Below are 22,633 nucleotides of genomic sequence, written 5' to 3'. Positions count from 1 at the left end.
CAGTTGCAATGCCGGCATCACTCAGCGAGTGACAGGTCATCACGTAGGGCCCAGAATACTGATTTTGTGAATTCTAAATTGTGCTCCAGCTCTCCAAACTAAGGTCTTCTGGCCAGCCTTTGAATACCATTATTGTAGAGGATGCTTATCTCCAGTAACTTATTACTAGAGCAGAAACCACCTAATATGGTTTATTTGTTTATTTTTGAGATGAGGTCTTGTTCTTATTGCCCACGCTGGAGTGCAGTGGTACAATCTCAGCTCACCACAATCTCCACCTCCCAGGTTTAAGTAGTCCTCCTGCTTCAGAATTATAGGACAGGCACGCACCACTGTGTCCGTAATCACAGCTACTGAGGAGGCTGAGGCAGGAGAATCACTTGAACCTGGGAGGTGGAGATTGCAGTGAACCGAGATCGTACCACTGAACTCCAGGCTGGGCAACAGAGTGAAACTCCATCTCAAAAAAAAAATTTTTTTTTTTAATTAACCTTTATGTTCATTGATGTAGTAACTCAACCGGGAAACTTAAATGGAAGTAGTATTTTCACTGACAATAATGATGCCTATTTTTTCATTATAGGCCCATAAGATGGCCTGGCCTTTCCTTGAACCAGTAGACCCTAATGATGCACCAGATTATTATGGTGTTATTAAGGAACCTATGGGTAAGTACATGAGTTGAATATGAAGTTTTTTCAGAAGTCTCAGTGGATATTTCATCCGTAAAATTAGTATCTTAGAATGTTTTTAGCAAGCCTGGTGGGTGTATACATTGGTATGGTTGCTTTGGAGGGTAAATTGGTAATATCAATATAAAGTTTAATTGTGCATACTCTTGAACCCAGCAGTTTCACTTCTTAGGATTTACATATGCATAGGTATGTTCATTGCAGCAGTATTTATAATTACAAAAACATTGGAAATGGGCCAGAAGGGGTGGCTCACGCCTGTAATCCCAGCACTTCAGGAGGCTGAGGCAGATGGATCACCTGAGGTCAGGAGTTTAAGACCAGCCTGGCCTACATGGTGAAACCTCGTCTCTAAAAAATAGAAAAATTAGCCAGGTATGGTGGCAGGCACCTGTAATCCCAGCTACTGAGGTGGCTGAGGCACAAGAATCACTTGAACTTGGGAGGCAGAGGTTGGAGTGAGCCAAGATAGCGCCACTGCAATCCACCTGGGCCACAGAACAAGACTCTGTCTCAAAAAGAAAAAAGAATTAGAAAAATTACCCTGTCTCAAGGCCGGACGCGGTGGCTCAAGCCTGTAATCCCAGCACTTTGGGAGGCCGAGGCAGGTAGATCACGAGGTCAAGAGATCAAGACCATCCTGGTCAACATAGTGAAACCCTGTCTCTACTAAAAATACAAAAAAAAAAATTAGCTGGGCATGGGGGTGCGTGCCTGTAATCCCAGCTACTCAAGAGGCTGAGACAGGAGAATTGCCTGAACCCAGGAGGCGGAGGTTGCGGTGAGCCGAGATCGCGCCATTGCACTTCAGCCTGGGTAACAAGAGCGAAACTCCATCTCAAAAAAAAAAAAAAAGAAAAGAAAAGAAAAATTACCTTGTCTCTACTAAAAACACAAAAAAATTAGCTGGGCATGGCCTGTAATGCCAGCTACTCAGGAGGCTGAGGCAGAAGAATCACTTGAACCCGGAGGCGGAAGTTGCAGTGAGCCAAGACCATGCCATTGCACTCCAGCTTGGATGATTCTGTCTCAAAAAAAATAAAATAGGCCGGGCGCGGTGGCTCAAGCCTGTAATCCCAGCACTCTGGGAGGCCGAGGCGGGTGGATCAAGAGGTCAAGAGATCGAGACCATCCCGGTCAACATGGTGAAACCCCGTCTCTACTAAAAATACAAAAAATTCGCTGGGCATGGTGGTGCGTGCCTATAATCCCAGCTACTCAGGAGGCTGAGGCAGGAGAATTGCCTGAACCCAGGAGGCGGAGGTTGCGGTGAGCCGAGATCACGCCATTGCACTCCATCCTGGGTAACAAGAGCGAAACTCCGTCTCAAAAATAAATAAATAAATAAAATAAAATAAAAAAGAAAAATTAAAAACATAGCTAAAAGCTTCCAAAGAATCACTTACCGCTAATGAAAAATTATGTTCCAAAAGTCAGCTAAGCATTTTTTTAAATGAGAGGAGTTTGTGTTTGGTGGCAGCTTGAAAGAGGGGGAAACATGAAGAGGAAATAAATGGAGACTATCTCTGAAAAACAAACATAAACAAATAGTTATTACCTCTGTTCTGATGTTGAAGATGAAGAAGTTAATCATTGTACATATTTCAAATTGGTGTAGTCACCTTTGAGAAAGTACCTGGGATGTTTACTAAAATAAGTATGCTGGCAATAGAAATAATAGTACAAGTTAATTGTAGACAATTTACAAAATAAATACTGTTCAAAATTAGCCAGGTATGGTGGCACATGCCTGTAATTCCAGCTACTCGGGAAGCTGAGGCAGAAGAAGCGCTTGAACCCGGGAGGAGAGGTTGCAGTGAGCCCAGATGGTGCCATTGCACTCTAGCCTGGGCAATGAGAGCGAAACCATCTAAAAAAATTAAAAAATAAGAAACAGGATAGGCCAGGCACGGTGGCTCATGCTAGTAACCCCAGTACTTTGGGAGACTGAGACAAGCCTTGAGCCCAGGAGTTCAAGCCCAGCCTGACCGTCATGGTGAAACCCCATCTCTACTACAAAAAAAGTACAAAAATTAAGCCGGGCATGGTGGCGGGTGCCTGTAATCCCAGCTACTAAGGAGGCTGAGGCACCTAAATCACTTGAACCTGGGAGGCGTAGTTTGCTATGAGCCAAGATTGCGCCACTGCACTCCAGCCTGGGCGACAGAGAAAGACTCTGTCTCAGAAAAAAAAAAAAAAAAAAAGCCAGACATGGTGGCATGCACCAGTAATCCCAGCTGCTTGGGAAGCTGCAGTGGATTACTTGAGCCCAGGATGTGAAGGCTGCAGTGAGCCAGGATCATCCCACTGCTTTCCAGCCTGAGAGATAGAGTAAGACCCTGTCTCAAAAAAAAAAAAAAAAAGGCTGGGTGTGGTGGCTCATGCCTATGATCCCAACACTTGGAGAGGTTGAGGCAGGTGGATCACTGGAGGTCAGAAGTTCAAGACCAGCCCTACCAACAAGGTGAAACCCCCATCTCTACTGAATATAAAAAATTAGCCAGGCATGATGTCAGGTATCTGTAATAGCTGAGGAGAATTGCTTGAACCTGGGAGGCAGAGGTTTCAGTGAGCCAAGATAGCACCACTGCACTCCAGCCTGGGCAACAAAGTGAGACCTTGACCCACAAAAATAATAAAAAAATACATACATACATACTAAGAAAAACATCATCTCTTGTATCTCCTAAGTAGGTACATAAATAATACAGATCTCCAAAACATATTGTTGGGAAAAGAAATGAAAGTTACAAAGCAGTATCCAGGTTTTAAGCAGTAGCATTTATTTTCTAAGAGTACTTAAATGTGTTTAGAAATGCATAGAAAATAGCCGGGCGTGGTGGTGGGCGCCTGTAATCCCAGCCACTGAGGAGGCTGAGGCGGGAGAATCGCTTGAACCCGGGAGGCGGAGGTTGCAGTGAGCCAAGATCACGCCACTGCACTCCCACTTGGGAGACACAGCGAGACTATATCAAAAAAAAGAAAAAGAAATGCATAGAAAATGTCTAGAACGATATAGACTAAATTGAAAATAGTAATTTTCTTTGAAAGGGTATAAGGGAACCAACAAAATCCACAACTTTTACTTTCTCAGAGGTTTATATGAAACATGTTTGATAATGTATTTTGTAAACTTAATATTTTTTCACATCAGCTATTACAGACCTACAGCGTTTTTATTTATATGAAATTAAAATCAACACTCCCCCATAAATTTTCTGTTGTGTGCAGTTTTTGCTAGTATAAACAACATGTCAGTGAACATCTTTGTTCATACATCTGCCTATGCTTGTTTGTTCTAAGAAAACAGTCTCTAGGTAAAAGGGTCTAAGTACATTTTAAGCTTTGCTGCTGTTCTGCCCAGGCTGGAGTGCAATGGTGCCATCACCAGCTTACTGCAGCCTCAACCTCCCAGGCCCAAGTGATTCTCCCACCTCAGCCTTCTGAGTAGCTAGGATGTAGTATACATTTTTGGTGTTTTTTTGAGACAGGGCCTCACTGTCGGCTCACTGCAGCCTCAGTCTCCCAGGGGGCAAGGGATTTTCCCACTTCAGCATCCCAGCTTAGAGTAACTGGGACTACAGGGCCCCACCACAACGCCAACTAATTTTTGTATTTTTGTAAAGACAGAGCTTCACCTTGTTGCCCAAGATGGTCTCAAACCCCTGGGCTCAAGCAGTCTGCCTGCCTCAGCCTCCTAAAGTGCTAGAATTACAGGGGTGAGCCACTACACTACACCCAGCCCTTTTTAGACTTTTTTGAGACGGTACCTCACTCTGGTGCCCAGGATGGAGTGCACTTGGGCAATCTTGGCTGCAACCTCTACCTCCTAGTTCAAGCAATCCTCCTGCCTCAGCCTCCCGAGTAGCTGGGATTACGGGAGCCCACCACCATGCCCAGCTAATTTTTGTGTTTTTTGTAGAGTCAGGGTTTCATCATGTTGGCCAGGCTGATCTTTTACTCCTGACCTCAGAGGATCCACCTGCCTTGGCCTTGTGCTGGGATTATAGGCGTGAGCCACAGTGTCCAGCCCTTTTTAGCTTTTTTATAAAAAAGAATGTCCAGGCCAGGCTCATTGCTATCATATCTCCACACTTCAGCCTGGGTGACAGAGCGAGACAAGACCCTGTCTCAAAAAAAATTTTTTTTTAATTTATGTTTAAGTTACACTTTAGGGCCAGGCACCGTGGCTCATGCCTGTAATCCCAGCCCTTTGGGAGGCCAAGGCTGTCGGATCACAAGGTCAGGAGTTTGAGACCAGCCTGACCAACCAACATGGTGAAACCCATCTCTATTACTAAAATCGGCCGGGTGTGGTGGTGAGCACCTGTAATTCCAGCTACTCAGGAAGCTGAGGCAGGAGAATTGCTTGAACCCAGGAGGTGGAGATTTCAGTGAGCCGAGATCATGCCACTGCACTCCAGCCTGGGAAACAGAGTGAAACTCCATCTCAGAAAAAAAAAGAAAAAAAAATACACTTTAGCAAATTGAACCAGCTTCCACTGGAGACGCCATCTCCAAAAAAAAAAAAAATTACACTTTAGCAAATTGAACCAGCTTTCACTAATAGTGTATATCTGTAGCATTCTGTCTGCACTCTTAAAGAACATTGAGTTTTTGTTTTGTTTTGTTTTTGAGACAGAGTTTTGCTCTTGTTACCCAGGCTGGAGAGCAATGGCGCGATCTCGGCTCACCGCAACCTCCGCCTCCTGGGTTCAGGCAATTCTCCTGCCTCAGCCTCCTGAGTAGCTGGGATTACAGGCATACGCCACCATGCCCAGCTAATTTTTTGTATTTTTAGTAGAGACGAGCTAATTTTTTGTATTTTTAGTAGAGACGAGGTTTCACTATGTTGACCGGGATGGTCTCGATCTCTCGACCTCGTGATCCACCCGCCTCGGCCTCCCAAAGTGCTGGGATTACAGGCTTGAGCCACTGCGCCCGGCCGCTATTTTTTTTTTTAATAAGAGTCTCGCTCTGTGGCATGGGCTGGAATGCAGTGATGTGATCTTGACTCACTGCAACCTCCACCTCCCGGGTTCAAGCGATTCTCCCATCTCAGCCTCCGGAGTAACTAGGATTACTGGGGCCTGTCACCACACCCGGTTAATTTTAGTGATAGAGACTGGTTTCACTATGTTGGTTGGCCAGGCTGGTCTCAAACTCTTGACCTCAGGTAATCTGCCCACCTCGGCCTCCCAAAGTGCTGCGAATACAGCCATGAGCCCCCACACCCAGCTATTTAAGGGCTATTTACATACTAAAGAGAAGTAAAAGTTTTATAGTGTTTTTATTGGCTATAGTAATTTTTAACATTTTTTGGATTGATATCTGTTAATCATTATATTTTTGTCCCTTAGTGTCATGTTTGGAGTCTTTTTCCTGCTCCGTGATATATACTCACCTATGTGTTCTCCTAGGACTTTTTTTAAAGGATGCCTAATTAACTTGGAACCATAAAATATCCAAGCATTATTCACATACTTTATTAAAATCAAAATTAGTCAAGTAATAAGTAACCAGAACATAAAATAAGTATGAAACAGGAATGTCCTAGTGTGATGTGTTTGCTCTTTTTTGAACGCCTTACATAAACCTACAGAATGCATGTCCCAAGTCTTGCTTGGAATCAGCCTATATGAATTTTCACAGTTCTTCACATTTACACATTTTTTTTCTCTACATATACTGGAGCTTTCAAAGACTAGTGTATGTGTGTGTGTCTGTGTGTGGACTAAAATACATATAACAAAATTGTCATTTTTTGGTATATACAGTTATTACATTTACAGTTTTGTGTCTCATAGTACTTTTTACGGTTTTAATTTTTGCCCTTGAATTTTAATAAATCCGGAATTAATCTTGACATATAATGTCAGATAGAACTTTTCTTTTTCAGATAGGTAGGCAGTTACCCCAACTCCCCCACCCTTTTTTTTTTCTTTTTTTTTTTTTTTTTTTTTTGAGACGGAATCTTGCTCTGTTGCCTGTGCTGGAATGCAGTGGTGCAATCTTGGCTCACTGCAGCCTCCGCCTCCTCGGTTCAAGCAATTCTCCCGCCTCAGCCTCTCTAGTAGCTGGAATTAAAGGCATGTGCCACCACGCCCAGCTTATTTTTATATTTTTAGTAGAGACAGGGTTTCGATGTGTTGGCCAGGGTGGTCTCCAACTCCTGACCTCAGATGATTCGCCCGCCTAGCCCTCCCAAATTGCTAGGATTACAGGCGTGAGCCACCCTGGCCTGCAACCCCATTCGTGAATGAACTGTCTTTCCCTGCTCACTTGAAGTGGCATCCTTAACATACGTGAAGTTCTCATACTAGATACAGTTAGATCTGTTCCTGTTGTGAACTTGGCTCCACTAGTGTTTGTGTTGCTCTGCATGCCGCCACACTTCATTATCACAGATTGATAATTTTTTTTTTTTTTTTTTTTTTTTTTTTTTTTTTTTTTTTGAGACGGAGTTTCACTCTTGTTACCCAGGCTAGAGTGCAATGGCGCGATCTTGGCTCACTGCAACCTCCGCCTCCTGGGTTCAGGCAATTCTCCTGCCTCAGTCTCCTGAGTAGCTGGGATTACAGGCACGTGCCACCATGCCCAGCTAATTTTTTGTATTTTTAGTAGAGACAGGGTTTCACCATGTTGACCAGGATGGTCTCGATCTCTTGACCTCGTGATCCACCCGCCTCAGCCTCCCAAAGTGCTGGGATTACAGGCTTGAGCCACCGCGCCCGGCCGATTGATAATATTTTTTAATGTCTGACAGGTGAAATTCTCTCTCATGACTTACTCTTCAGATGTTTCTTAGGTATTCTTGTACTTTCATTTCTTGGATGAACTTTTAAATCACTTTTTCAAATTCTGAAATACTCACTGAGCTTTAGTTTGGAATATATTGTCTATCCACCCTTGATTGATTTGAGATTACTGGCCTTTCGCTCTCTCAGATTTTTATGTAAAATTGTATACAGAATTTTCTTTCAAACCCAACGTTCTCCTAAGATCAATGTTGTTTCAGGTAGATTTATCTCGGTCAGTACATTCCAAAGTAGTTGCCTGCTGTACATCGAAAAAATAAACTTGTTTTCCTGTGCTCTCACACTACAGTAATCAAGTTGGGAGAATTCTGTTTTGTGACCTCTGGTCACCAAGAAGTGGGTGGGGATTTCGTCCCGGGAACAACCAATCCAGCAGTCTGCCTCAGACACCAACTGGGTGTCTTCTAATTTAATTCAATTCAATTCTGACACTATCTACCTGAAGATAGGGTCAGATCCCACAGGTTGGGGGCTCTGTCTCCAAGATTACCCCCTCTGCAGCTGCTAGTCACCAGCCCAAGGTTGTTTTACCTGCACATCTGACCATCTGGCTATAAATCAGGGTTCCCACAAGCCTCTCCTAGGATTCAGTAATTTTCAGGAGCAGCTCACAGAACTCAGGGAAACACTTAAACTTACCGGTTTATTAAAGATATTGCAAAGGATCCCGATGAACGCCAGGTGGAGAAGATGCACACGGCAACGCTGTGGGAAGGGGCACGGAGTTTCCATGCCTTCTCTGGGCACCACCCGCCAGTCACCTCCACATGTTCAGCTGTATCAGGAAGCTCTCAGAACCTAGCCATTTTGGGTTTTTAGGGAAGCTTCTTTCTGTACCCATGAGTGATTACATCATTGGCCTTAGGTGATCAGCTTTTAACCCGTCTCCCCTTCCGGAGGTTGGGGGATGGGACTGAAAGTCCCCACCCTCTAATCCTTCCCAGGTCTTTCCGGTGACCAGCCCCCATCCCGAAGCTATCTAAGGAATTCCAGCCACCAGTCATTAACATACAAAAGAAACTTGTCACTCCGGAGATTCCAGCCAGTTAAGAGCTAAGTGTCATCAGGAAAGGGGGACAAAGACCAAATACATAGTTCACAAGATCACAGCTGTCTAGCACCATAATGATTTTCTCCTTTCTACTTATTTCCTGTACTGTTACATACTAATATTCGTATTAGCTGATATTTTTCCCGTACATTTATTTTAAGTAGCCACTTTTGTCATTGCAGTCATAAGTGGTAGGACAGTCTCACTTGTCACAAATATAAGGTAACAAAAATGAATAAAGAAAGCAAAATGGCCGGGCGCGGTGGCTCAAGCCTGTAATCCCAGCACTTTGGGAGGCCCAGGCAGGTGGATCACGAGGTCAAGAGATCGAGACCATCCTGGTCAACATGGTGAAACCCCATCTCTACTAAAAATACAAAAAATTAGCTGGGCATGGTGGCTCATGCCTGTAATCCCAGCTACTCAGGAGGCTGAGGCAGGAGAATTGCCTGAACCCGGGAGGCGGAGGTTGCAGTGAGCCGAGATCGCGCCATTGCAGTCCAGCCTGGGTAACAAGAGTGAAATTCCGTCTCAAAAAAAAAAAAAAGAAAAGAAAAAGAAAGCAAAATGATGTTATTAACGTCTAATACAAAGATGATAAAGCCACTAGTACAGAAATTTTGTTCTTAATTCTGGATTCCCACCTTTGCTTTGTACATATACTAAATTGTTTGCGTGTAAAAATGTATTATACTTAGATATGCATAGATCATGTTGCTATGTTTCCTTAAACTCAAACCACTTGAAGGAAGAGCTGTTCTATGCAGCTAACTGAAAGTAAAAGAACCTTCTTAACAGCAATCAGGATTTATATTTTAGAACCTCAATCAGAAACAAAATTGGAAAAGTACTCTTATGTTCTTCATGAATTGCAAAATAGCCTCCAGTGTGAACCAGCCTGGTTCCAGGACTGCTTGCACAGTAAACATATGTACTTCTTAGAACCTCGGAGAATATTCACACTGGAAAAACCTTAAAGCTCTGAAAATGTTTTACATTTTGTGTTTTTAAGACCTTGCCACCATGGAAGAAAGAGTACAAAGACGGTATTATGAAAAGCTGACGGAATTTGTGGCAGATATGACCAAAATTTTTGATAACTGTCGTTACTACAATCCAAGTGACTCCCCATTTTACCAGTGTGCAGAAGTTCTTGAATCATTCTTTGTACAGAAATTGAAAGGATTCAAAGCTAGCAGGTGAGCAAATGGGTTCAGTGTTCTGAATTAATTCAGCAATTTAAACTCTTTATACCATCCTGTCGAAAGATTCAACCAGTGCAGTTAATGGTAAATTTAACCTTAAATATTTAAAAAAAAAAAAAAAAAATCAAGACTCCAGTTTTATGATCTACTGCCAAGGAGAAGTGGACAGACAAAATATTGGGAAATTGCTGAGTTTGTTGCTGATCTGCCTAAAGGTCTTTTTTTTATTTTTTATTTTTATTTTTTTTTCAAATTCAAAAAGCACCCAGGTGGAGTGGCTCACGCCTATAATCCCAGCACGTTGGCCCAAGGCAGGTGGATCACCTGAGGTCAAGAGTTCTAGACCATCCTGACCAACATGGGGAAACTGTGTCTCTGCTAAAAATACAAAAATGAGCCAGATGTGGTGGTGGGCACCTGTAATCTCAGCTACTTGGGAGGCTGAGACAGGAAAATCGCCTGAACCCAGGAGGCAGAGGTTGCAGTGAGCCAAGATTGCGCCACTGCACACTAGCCTGGGTGAGAAAGCAAGACTCCATCTCAAAAATATAAAAATAAGCCGGGCATGGTGGCTCAAGCCTGTAATCCCAGCGCTTTGGGAGGCCAAGGCGGGTGGATCACGAGGTCAAGAGATCGAGACCATCCTGGTCCACATGGTGAAACCCCGTCTCTACTAAAAATACAAAACATTAGCTGGGCATGGTGGTGTGTGCCTGTAATCCCAGCTACTCAGGAGGCTGAGGCAGGAGAATTGCCTGAACCCAGGAGGCGGAGGTTGCGGTGAGCCGAGATCGCGCCATTGCACTCCAGCCTGGGTAACAAGAGCGAAACTCCATCTCAAAAAAAAAAAAAAAAAAAAAATATATATATATATATATATATATATATATAAAATTCAAAAAGCATGTATCAAATACCTACAGAATGCAAGATGCTGCCTTAAATGCCACTGCGCATGTATAAAGGTAGTCAGAGCTCTTGCTCTCATGAGTTTACATCTTGATTAGTGGATTGAGGAGTATAGACATGACAGCTCTATCAGGTAGAGTAGGAGGAAGATCCCTAAGGGAGGGCTTTAAATACTTTCTCTTTGATTTATGTTGCTATAATCATAAAATGTTATATTTTTCTGGATATTTTTTCTGTGGGCCAAGCTGGATTTTTATTTTTTATTTTTTTAAAGACAGGGTTTCAGGCCGGGCACTGTGGCTCACGCCTGTAATACTAGCACTTCGGGAGGCCAAGATGGGTGGATCACCTGAGGTCAGGAGTTCAAGATCAGCCTGGCCATCATGGTGAAACCCCACCTTTTAAAAAAAAAAAAAAAAAAAAAAAGACAAGGTTTCACCATGTTGGTTAGGTTGGTCTTGAACTCCCAACCTCAGGTGATCTGCTCGCCTTGGCCTCCAAAGTGCTTAAAGTGCTTGGATTACAGGCGTGAGCCACCACACCCGACCTTTTTTTTTTTTTTTTTTTTTTTTTTTTTTTAATTGAGACAGGGTTTCACCATGTTGGCCAGGCTGGTCTCAAACTCCTGACCTCAGGTGATCTGCCTTCCTCGGCCTCCCAAAGTGCTGGGATTACAGGCGTGAGCCACTGTGCCCAGCCTGGATTTTAAACTCATAGACCTTTTCTTTGAACCGCTAGTAACACAAAAGCACTGAGGAAATGTAAGATTCAGTGCTCTACCCAGTGATCTTCCTTTGAGGAAAAGCCATCATGTGCTTTGCTCTCTTCTCCTGTAGCATGGAAGATGCTTACTAAGGGGGTATTTTAAAGGCAGTTTACCTAAAATAAAAGTGAAGGGCCGGCCGGGCGCGGTGGCTCAAGCCTGTAATCCCAGCACTTTGGGAGGCCAAGGCGGGTGGATCACAAGGTCGAGAGATCGAGACCAACCTGGTCAACGTGGTGGAACCCCGTCTCTACTAAAAATACAAAAAATTAGCTGGGCATGGTGGCGCGTGCCTATAATCCCAGCTACTCAGGAGGCTGAGGCAGGAGAATTGCCTGAACCCAGGAGGCGGAGGTTGCGGTGAGCCGAGATCGCGCCATTGCACTCCAACCTGGGTAACAAGAGCGAACGAAACTCCGTCTCCAAAAAAAAAAAGAAAAAAAAAGAAAAAAAAATGAAGAAAAAGCCCAGGTAAAGTATCCAATTTTAATTCTCAGCAAAGGAATAAAATATATCACATCACACACACACGCACGCACGCACGCACGGAAGAAAGAAAAGAAAAGCAGGCAGCTGGCTGGTCCAATGGTAGTGGGTTATCAGAACTTATTAACATTAGTGTCACTAAAGTTGGTATACAATCCCCCACTGCTAAATTTGACTGGCTTTTAAAAAAAAATTTAAAAAGGCCGGGCGCGGTGGCTCAAGCCTGTAATCCCAGCACTTTGGGAGGCCGAGGCGGGTGGATCACGAGGTCGAGAGATCGAGACCATCCTGGTCAGCGTGGTGGAACCCCGTCTCTACTAAAAATACAAAAAACTAGCTGGGCGTGGTGGCGCGTGCCTGTAATCCCAACTACTTAGGAGGCTGAGGCAGGAGAATTGCTTGAGCCCAGGAGGCGGAGGTTGCGGTGAGCCGAGATCGCGCCATTGCACTCCAGCCTGGGCAACAAGAGCGAAACTCCGTCTCAAAAAAAAAATAATGATAATAATAATAATAAAAGAAAATAAAGAGGCCGGGCGCGGTGGCTCAAGCCTGTAATCCCAGCACTTTGGGAGGCCGAGGCGGGTGGATCACGAGGTTAAGAGATCGAGACCATCCTGGTCAACATGGTGAAACCCCGTCTCTATTAAAAATACAAAAAATTAGCTGGGCATGGTGGCGCGTGCCTGTAATCCCAGCTACTCAGGAGGCTGAGGCAGGAGAATTGCTTGAACCCAGGAGGCGGAGGTTGCAGTGAGCCGAGATCGCGCCATTGCACTCCAGCCTGGGTAACGAGCGAAACTCCGTCTCAAAAAAAAAAAAAAAAAAAAAAAAAGAAAATAAAATAATAAAAAGAAAAAAAAGAAAAGCAGGCAGCAGGCTATAGACCAAGAGCCAAGAAACTACAAAATCTATAGAACTGGGCCAGGCACAATGGCTCAGGCCTGTAATCCCAGCACTTTGGGAGATCGAGGTGGGTGGATCATGAGGTCAGGAGTTTTGAGACCAGCCTGGCCAACATAGTGAAACCCCATCTCTACTAAAAGTATAAAAATTAGCCTGGCATGGTGAATGTGCCTGTGCTTCCAGCTACTCAAGAGGCCGAGACAGAAGAATTGCTTGAACCTGGGAGGCAGAGATTGCAGTGAGCCGAGATGGTGCCACTGCACTCCAGTCTGGGTGACGGAGCGAGAAAAAATATTTTTTTTTTTTCATTAACCGGGCATAGTGGCGTGCACCTGTAGTCCTAGTTACTCAGGAGGCTATAACAGGAAGATCACTTGTGCCCAGGAGCTTAAGGCTGCAGCGAGCTGTGATTACACCACTGCTGTCCAACCTGAGTGACAGAGGAGACCCTGTCTCAACAACAACAAGAATAAAAGAAAAATTTCCTGAGCTGATGAGAGCAAAAGGACTTGAAATTAGAGAACCTGATGTGTGCCAGATATAGGGAATTTAGCAGTGACTGAATTAAAGCCCCTGTACTCTATGAGGAGTTGGGAGAACAAACGGGACAGTTGATAAACGTCATAAACCAGGTGGACAGATGGAAAAAGACTCACCCCTACATAAATCACTGTGAAATTTCCAGATGCTAGGAATAAAAGAAACTCAGAGATAAAACAGACAATCTATAAAACAAGAATTAGATTGGTGTCAGATTTTTCTGTTACAACATTTAGTACTAGAAGGTTGTGGAAGAATAAATCTAAATGTTTAAGAAGAAATGGTGTTCAGCCTAGAAGTCAATGTCCAGCTAAACAGTTAAGTGTAGAGGCAGAATAAATACATTTTTAGTCATGTAAGGATTCAGGGCATCCTTTCTTCGCAGGTGTTTTAATTTTAAAAGTACATTCTATTGTCCAAGCATAGTGGTTCACACCTGTAATCCCAGCACTTTGGGAGGCCAAGGCAGGAGGATCACTTGAGGTCCGTAGTTCGAGTCCATCCTGGCCAAAATGGCAAAGTCCAATCTCTACTAAAAATACAAAAATCAGGCGGGTATAATTGCTCACACCCGTAGTCCCAGCTACACAGGAGGCTGAGGCGTGAGAATCATTTGAACCCAGGAGGCAGAGGCTGCAGAGAACCGAGATCATGCCGCTGCACTCCAGCTTGGGTGTGTCAGAGTGCGACTCCACCTCAGGGAAAAAAAAAAAAAGAGTGCTATCAAAAATAAGGAAACAATTTTTTTCCTTTTTAATAATATATGTTTTTAATTAGGGACAGGGTCTTGCTATATGACCCAAGCTAGTCTTGAACTCCTGAACTCAAGCAATCCTCCTGCCAGCCTTGGCCTACCAAAGTGCTGAGATTATAGCTTGAGCCACTGCGCTGGGCCAGGTTGTTGTTTTTTTTTTTGAGACAGAGTCTCACTCTGGTGTCCAGGCTGAAGTACAGTGGCACAATCTCCGCTCACTGCAACCTCTGCCCCCCGGATTCAAGGGATTCTCCTGCCTGAGACTCCTAGGTAGCTGGAATTACAGATACCCACCACCACACCCAGCTAATTTTTGTATTTTTAGTAGAGACGGGGTTTTGTCTTGTTGGTCAAGCTGGTCTCAAACTCTTGACTTCAGGTGATCTGCGCACCTCAGGTTCCCAGAGTGCCAGGATTATTATAGGGGTGAACCACCGAGCCCTGCCAGAAATTTTTATTTGTTCATTTGGGTTCAAAAAACAAGAGATTTAGGAAAGCACTGAGAATTACTCTGACCCAAAGTGACATTTGTAAAGCAGGCTGTGTGGTAAGCAGTCCAAATCCTAGCAGAAGGATGGAGCACTCCCCAGAGGGTCAGTAGAGCAAGAAAATGACTCATACATTAGATAATTTATTTAAGACAGAAAAACATAAGGCTATGATTAAGCCAAAGAATGTCAGGGATAAAAATGAAAGGCAATTAGAAACGCAACTAAAAACAGAAAGTTGCGTAAGATTGCCCTATTGGCGGGGCACGGTGGCTCATGCCTGTAATCCTAATACATTGAGAGGCTGAGGCAGGAGGATTCTTGAGCCCAGGAATTATTTTATTTATTTATTTTTTTTGAGACGGAGTTTCGCTCTTGTTACCCAGGCTGGAGTGCAATGGCGTGATCTCGGCTGACTGCAACCTCCGCCTCCTGGGTTCAGGCGATTCTCCTACCTCAGCCTCCTGAGTAGCACAGGCACGTGCCACCATTCCCAGCTAATTTTTTGTATTTTTAGTAGAGACAGCGTTTCACCATGTTGACCAGGATGGTCTCAATCTCTCGATGTCGTGATCCACCTGCCTCAGCATCCCAAAGTGCTGGGATTACAGGCTTGAGCCACTGCACCCGGCGAGCCCAGGAATTCTAAACCAGCCTGGGCAACATGACGAAACCCCATCTTTACAAAATACAAAAATTAGCCAGGCATGGTCATGTGCACCTGTGGTCCCAGCTACACCAGAGGCTGAGGTGGGAGGATTGAGCCCAGAAGGCAGAAGCTGCAGTGAGCCATATTCATGCCACTGCACTCCAGCCTGGATGACACAGGACCCTGTCTCAAAAAAAAAAAGAATGCCCTATTAGCAAAGGATTAGGTGCTACAAAGAAAAATATTCACGTTGTCATAATAATGTAAATAATGCCATTAGGCCAAGCGCAGTGGCTCACACCTATAATCCCAACACTTTGGGAGGCCAAGGATCACCTTAGGTCAGGAGTTCAAGACCAGCCTGACCAATTTAGAGAAAACCCATCTCTACTAAAAATACAAAAATTAGCCAGGTGTGGTGGTGCATGCCTGTAATCCCAGCAACTTGGGAGGATGAGACAGGAGAATCACTTGAACCTGGGAGGCGGAGGTTGCAGTGACTGCATCATTGCACTCCAGCCTGGGCCACAGAGCAAAAGTTCATCTCAAAAATAATAAAAATAAAAAAGTAAAAATAATGACATAAATTGTCAACTTTTATAATCTACCTACAGACAAAGCATGGAATTATATAATTTTTTTTTTTTTTTTTTTTTGAGACAGTTTCGCTCGTTACCCAGGCTGGAGTGCAATGGCGCGATCTCGGCTCACCGCGACCTCCGCCTCCTGGGTTCAGGCAATTCTCCTGCCTCAGCCTCCTGGGTAGCTGGGATTACAGGCACGCACCACCATGCCCAGCTAATTTTTTTTTTGTTTTTTTTGTTTTTGTTTTTGTTTTTGTTTTTGTTTTTGTTTTTGTTTTTGAGACAGAGTTTTCACTCTTGTTACCCAGGCTGGAGTGCAATGACGCGATCTCGGCTCACCGCAACCTCCGCCTCCTGGGTTCAGGCAATTCTCCTGCCTCAGCCTCCTGAGTAGCTGGGATTACAGGCACGTGCCACCATGCCCAGCTAATTTTTTGGTATTTTTAGTAGAGACGGGGTTTCACCACGTTGACCAGGATGGTCTCGATCTCTTGACCTTGTGATCCACCCGCCTCGGCCTCCCAAAGTGCTGGGATAACAGGCTTGAGCCACTGCGCCCGGCTATAATTTTTAAATTATACAGAAATAAAACTTGGACTCGAAAAGGGTGGTGGGAAAATGGGTAACTGAGCTTGGTTGTCATTTGCCATAGCAGGGCTTAACAAACGTTGATAAAACAAGAAACAGCAGTATAAGAAATCTACCTCGGCCAGGCATGGTGGCTCACACCTGTAATCCCAGCACTTTGGAAGGCTGAGGTGGGCGGATCACCTGAGGTCAGGAGCTTGAGACCAGCCTGGCCAACATGGTGAAACCCTGTCTCCACTAAAAATAAAAAAACTAACCAGATGTGGTGGTACACACCTGTAAGTCCCAGCTACTGGAGAGGCTGAGGCAGGAGAATCACTGGAACCTGGGAGGCAGAGGTTGCATTGAGTATAGATCACACCAGTACACTCCAGCCTGGGAGATAAGAGTGAGACTCTGTCTCAAAAAAAAAAAAAAGTCCAGGTGAAATAGCTCACGCCTGTAATCCCAGCACTTTGGGAGGCTGAGGTGGGTGGATCACCTGAGGTTAGGAGTTGGAGACCAGCCTGACCAACATGGAGAACACTGAACTACACTCTCTACTGAAAATACAAAATTAGCCAGGCATGGTGGCGCATACCTGTAGTCCCAGCTACTTGGGAAGCTGAGGCAGGAGAATCACTTGAACCCTGGAGGTGGAGGTTATGGTGAGCTGAGATTCCACCATTACACTCCTGGGCAACAAGAGCGAAACTGTCTTTAAAAAAAAAAAAAAAAAAAAAAATCTGCCCTGCCTGGGCGTGGTAACTCATGCCTGTAATCCTAGCACTTTGGGAGGCCAAGGTGGATAGATCACTGGAGGTCAGAAGTTCGAGACTAGCCTGGCCAACAGGGTGAAACCTTGTCTCTACTAAAATATAAAAGTTAGCTGGGCATGGGGATGGGCACCTGTAATCCCAGCTACTCGGGAGGCTGAAGCAGGAGAATCATTTGAACCTGGGAGGAGGAGGTTGCAGTGAGCCGAGATTGCCCTACCTCCCCGCTGCACTCCAGCCTGGGCAACAGAGAGACTCCATCTCAAAAAATAAATAGGGGCCGGGCGTGGTGGCTCACGTTTGTAATCCAAGCACTTTGGAGGCCAAGGTGGCGGATCACGTGAGGTCGGGAGTTCAAGACCAGCCTGACCCAACATAGTGAAACCCTGTCTTTAAAAATAAAATTAAATTTGGGCCAGGCGCGGTGGCTCAAGCCTGTAATCCCAGCACTTTGGGAGGCCGAGGCGGGTGGATCACGAGGGCAAGAGACCGAGACCATCCTGGTCAACATAGTGAAACCCCGTCTCTACTAAAAATACAAAAAATTAGCTGGGCATGGTGGCGCGTGCCTGTAATCCCAGCTACTCAGGAGGCTGAGGCAGGAGAATTGCCTGAACCCAGGAGGCGGAGGTTGCGGTGAGCCGGGATCACGCCATTGCACTCCAGCCTGGGTAACCAGAGCGAAACTCCGTCTCAAAAAAAAAAAAAAAATTAAATTTAAAAATTAAAATTAAATAAATAAATAAAATCTACCCAGAGAACTGAAAAGTCAAAGTGATTGATTATAGGGAGCCTGGATTTCAGATAGAGTAGGACAGAAGAGCACAACTTCTCATTATAAGCTCCTCTATGCTTTTTGATTTGTACATCATGGTTATTCCTCTGGTTCAATTTCTAAAATTGCTTTTTTAAATTGGAAAGACCTTTGGTGGTAACTGAGGTAGAAGCCAAGGGATGTGACTCCTACCCTGCTGCTAGGCTTGCCGGCAGAACCCAGAGGATGACTGCTGCCAACTGCTGATGAAGGAGAGGAAATTGCCTGGAGGTCCTGGGGCCTGTGGCAAGACAAAGGGAATTTGGTAAAGGGTGGAAGGAGGCCTCGGCTGGGCCTGCATAGTGAAGGGGCCACTTAGGATGTCTTCTTGCCACCCGGTTATTTTATGTAGCTTTTCGATATACTCAAGTTGACATAATTTTCATTAAAGCACATGGGAGCTGAATCGAGAAGTTTGCTCAATTCTGCTTAAATAGCTTAATCTGTGTGCAGTGGCTCACGCCTGTGATCCCCAACACTTTTTTTTTTTTTTTTTTTTTTTGAGACGGAGTTTCGCTCTTGTTACCCAGGCTGGAGTGCAATGGCGCGATCTCGGCTCACCGCAACCTCCGCCTCCTAGGTTCAGGCAATTCTCCTGCCTCAGCCTCCTGAGTAGTTGGGATTACAGGCACGTGCCACCATGCCCAGCTAATTTTTTGTATCTTTAGTAGAGACGGGGTTTCACCTTGTTGACCAGGATGGTCTCGATCTCTCGACCTTGTGATCCACCCGCCTCGGCCTCCCAAAGTGCTGGGATTACAGGCTTGAGCCACCATGCCCGGCTATCCCCAACACTTTGAGAAGCCAAGGCAGGCAGTTCGCTTGAGCCTAGGAGTTTGAGACCAGCCTGGGCAACATGGGAAACCCCCATCTCTACAAAAAAAATATAAAAAACTAGCCGGGCATGGTGGCACATGCCTGTTGTCCCAGCTATCCAGAAGGCTGAGGTGGGAGGATTCTGAGCCCTGGAGGTTGAGGCTGCAGTGAGCCATGATTGGGACACTCCAGACTGGGCTACAGAGCGAGACCCTGTCTCCAAACCAAAAAAAATTACAACGTAAAGAATTGTGTAACGGCAACTCGCTGTTGCCTTTTTAGGGAATTTCTGTTACTTTCCAAATTTAAGGCAGAACGAAACATAATTAGCCAGTTATTGAAACTTGATTTATTTATGGATTTCCAGAATTTCCTTTGGCATGTTTTCCCATTTTAATTTATGATCTCCAGCAGTGTTTGCACATTGTCTTCATTACTGCACTTCGCTATAATTCATCATTTATACCATCCATATTCTTTCTTTTCTTACAGATTGTGATATCTTTAGTCTGAATTTTTAACTGGAATCAGAACTGGATGTTGGGGTCACTGTTTTTTTATTGTACCTCATGATTACCTAATTCAAAATTGCCCCCCAAAAATCAGATTAGTTAATATAATTTTTTAATGTTAAAGATGTATAGTGGTAAAAAGTTTATTCTAGCAGCCATGTTGAGCAATGTATTTAAAAATTGTAAACTCATGGAATACTGTATTTATCTAATATTGCAATATAAAGCCCTTTGACTTAGTCCTGATAACTATACAGTAATTTGGTTTACTAATGAAAGTTGTGAATAAAACTGTGAAACTAGAAGGGAGACTTTCTGGACTTTAAGAGAAAAATGTGATTTTAAGATTGCTTTTTCTTTTGTTTTAGCATAATTTTTCCCTTTATATTCCCTTCATCAATGTAAATACACACACACACACACACACACACCTTTCACCACAATGGTGATGCTTCTGTAAATGTCTCTGTTTGTCCAGTTGGCTGAAAATGTTGTAATCTTTTTAGACAAATATATATATATATATATATTTTTTTTTTTTTTTTAAATATTGGCTTTTTCCAGTGAGCTGTTAATGTTTAGTGTACAGTGAAAAATTTTAATATTATAGGTTAAAAATTTCTTAATTGTTCTTTTGTATTCACTTGCCAAGGATGATGAAAGAACATGGCTGCTTATCCCAGACTGACTGACCTTGGCATCCGCATAAAGCATCATTGTTTTCAAAAATGAAGGGTGCTTAATTGTTCCCTTTTTTCTATATTCTGTAGGTCTCATAACAACAAACTGCAGTCTACAGCTTCTTAAAGTTCAGCGTGTTAACGTAACATAAAACACAGCAAGAATCTGGTTGTCTGAACTATTTTAAATTAAGGAGCCAGATGTTTTTAGTCAGGCTATCCTGACAAGACTTGACCTAAACTTCGTTTTTATTGGTCATAACAGTCCAATTATATTCTTGGCCAATTTTGTCCAACGGACAAGAAAAAAGCAAAGTCAACGACACCATTATCTTGTCAAGATCAAATGGTTTTACTATTGTGGCAGAAGCGAGAAAACTTTGTTTATTGAAAAAAAAAAAAGAAAAAGAAAGCAAGAAAAAAAGATACTATGGGGTCAAGTGTAACTCCATGGAAATGCCACGTCTGCTCTTCAGTGAAGAAGCTGGTTTAGAGTCTCACAGAAAACTTTTGACTGTATTTATTTATTGTTGCAAAAAAGACGCTTTTTTATTGCTGCCCTCATTTGTCAGCTAATTATTTTTTCTTATAAAATCCAGCCCCGGTTACATATAATCCATCTGTATCTTATCATGATTCCTGTAGGTAAAAGTACAAGACGACCTCTAGATGTCTTTTCTTTCTATGAAAGGAGCTGCTATGTACACATGTGCACACACACACACAACTGGGAATCAACAATGAGTTTATTGTTCATGGTAGATTAAAATTAAGCTTGCATAAAGGTTGGGCTAAGTGGTCCTGGACTACAGACTCTGTTGCCTTGAATATAACAGTACAATTTGTCAATTACTCCGCACCAGGCTAAAATGAGTAAAATCTATTTGAAGGTATCTTGTTTGTAAACATTTGTCAGATTCTAATTTTTTCTTTTTGTATTAAAATTCAACTATGGATGTATATGAAACAAAATAAATGGAGATAATTTTTCTCCCACAGACAGAGGTGTCTTTGAATGTGCGCTAATGAATATCTGTAAGCCTATGTGGGGAGGGAGGGCTGCAGGGTCATAAACGGCAGAAGAATCTAATTGTGCCTGGACTTCTCCAGGACAGCGGTGGCCCTTCGTTTTATCATTCCCAGTCCATTGTCATCATGTCAAAGAAAAGTCTTCAGGGGTGCTAATCCTGTTGCATCAGTTGATCGTACTAATGACAAGATACACATTGCCTCCATCTGTACATTCTGTGATACCAGGCAAATTACCAATTACAGACAGCTACTTACATTTTATGAAGGGCATTTTTTAGATGACCTCATCCTCTGTGTTGTTTGTTGACTGGATTTGCTTTTTGTTTGTTGGTTTGTTTCTTCCATGTAAGGAAAAGTAGTGTAAGCAGTAGCGAGAAAATGGAAACCACAGAGGAGGATGTATTTTGCATGTTTTTCCTTTCAGTGTTCTTACACGTTGTGTTACTGCATTGTGGTAATAGCTTCTATAAAATCTGCCATAGTTGGATTATGCAGTTTTGCAAAAATTTTACTAGATTTTGCACTAACTCATACTAGCTTTGTCCTACCAACTTCTGGAATTCAATTATTGTTTTTAAAATTTGCTTTCCTTTTAATGTTTCCCTGCTATGCAAAACCTTTCCCAGACCTCAGTTTCTTAAAAGAAAGATGTTGCTACAGTTCCCCATTCTTTCTTACTACAGGCTCAGGTGTACAAGTTATTCTGTGTTAATTTTATCTAATGAAGCCCATTCCTTTTTGTACATAAAGATGTCACTTAAACCTATGCTTACAAACTAAAGAGACTAATCGCTCAGTATGAAAACATTTTTGCTTAAAATATTAAGATGGAAGTAGTTAAATATGGGTTATTTTGTCCTTTTACTTTTTAAAAAAATGTTACATATTGTATGCACTGTGCCGATGCAAGAATTCTACATTTTAATGAATTATAAAATTATTCTGCATCTCATCACGTCACAGTTTTTCTGTAATATTTATTCATATATATAAATATATATGGGCTTAATCATTTAAAATTTGTTGCAACAAGAACTTTCCTACCTGTAGGCAATAGATTGCTATGTTTTTAACAACTTGTGGCAAATTCTAAACAGCAATTCTTTTGTACGTAATAGGACATTTCATCCTAGAAAAATAAAGTAATGTTTTTGACATTGGATTTGGTGCAGTTTCTAATGAAGCAGTTGTTGGTTGGTCAGTATGTTTTCTGTAGCTGTTAGCATTGCCAAATTGTACAAAAAGGGTAAATTTTATGGAAATCCTGAGACCAGGAAGATGTTAATTTCCTATGTGTATTTAATGATACAAAGTGTTTTATAGTTTCTATTGCCATATAAATACATAAAGGCATTTTGTAGTTTTATCAACTACAGAGCTTTAGTCTTTCAAAAGTAATTTTTGATTTCTTTTTTTTTTTTTTTTTTTTTTTTTTGAGATGGAGTTTCACTCTTGTTACCCAGGCTGGAGTGCAATGGCGCGATCTCGGCTCACCGCATCCTCCGCCTCCTGGGTTCAGGCAATTCTCCTGCCTCAGCCTCCTGAGTAGCTGGGATTACAGGCACGCACCACCATGCCCAGCTAACAAAAGTAA

The 22,633-nt window shown here is 43.1% G+C and overlaps 1 protein-coding gene across 21 annotated transcripts in view; it reads left to right on the top strand.

Moving 5' to 3' along the window:
- BPTF (bromodomain PHD finger transcription factor) overlaps positions 1–22,199 on the top strand; it is a 162,474-nt gene extending 140,275 nt beyond the window's left edge. For 18 of the 21 annotated variants that reach the window (XM_039475823.2, XM_074388873.1, XM_074388874.1 and 15 more), the window contains 3 exons: positions 584–668; positions 9,574–9,760; positions 20,098–22,199. In XM_039475823.2, the coding sequence (XP_039331757.1) occupies positions 584–668; positions 9,574–9,760; positions 20,098–20,134 (309 nt within the window). In that variant the 3' untranslated portion in view covers positions 20,135–22,199. Of the gene's footprint in view, positions 1–583; positions 669–9,573; positions 9,765–19,307 lie in introns of those variants that run through there. The other 3 variants (XM_074388872.1, XM_074388862.1, XM_074388867.1) reach the window with 2 other exon arrangements.
- Positions 22,200–22,633: the final 434 nt, after the last annotated feature.

Source organism: Saimiri boliviensis, chromosome 17 (genome assembly GCF_048565385.1).
Source record: "Saimiri boliviensis isolate mSaiBol1 chromosome 17, mSaiBol1.pri, whole genome shotgun sequence".
In the NCBI taxonomy this organism is placed as follows: Eukaryota; Metazoa; Chordata; class Mammalia; order Primates; family Cebidae; genus Saimiri; species Saimiri boliviensis.
Note: the sequence above shows the minus strand (reverse complement) of the source record. Positions and strands in the feature narration are given on the sequence as shown.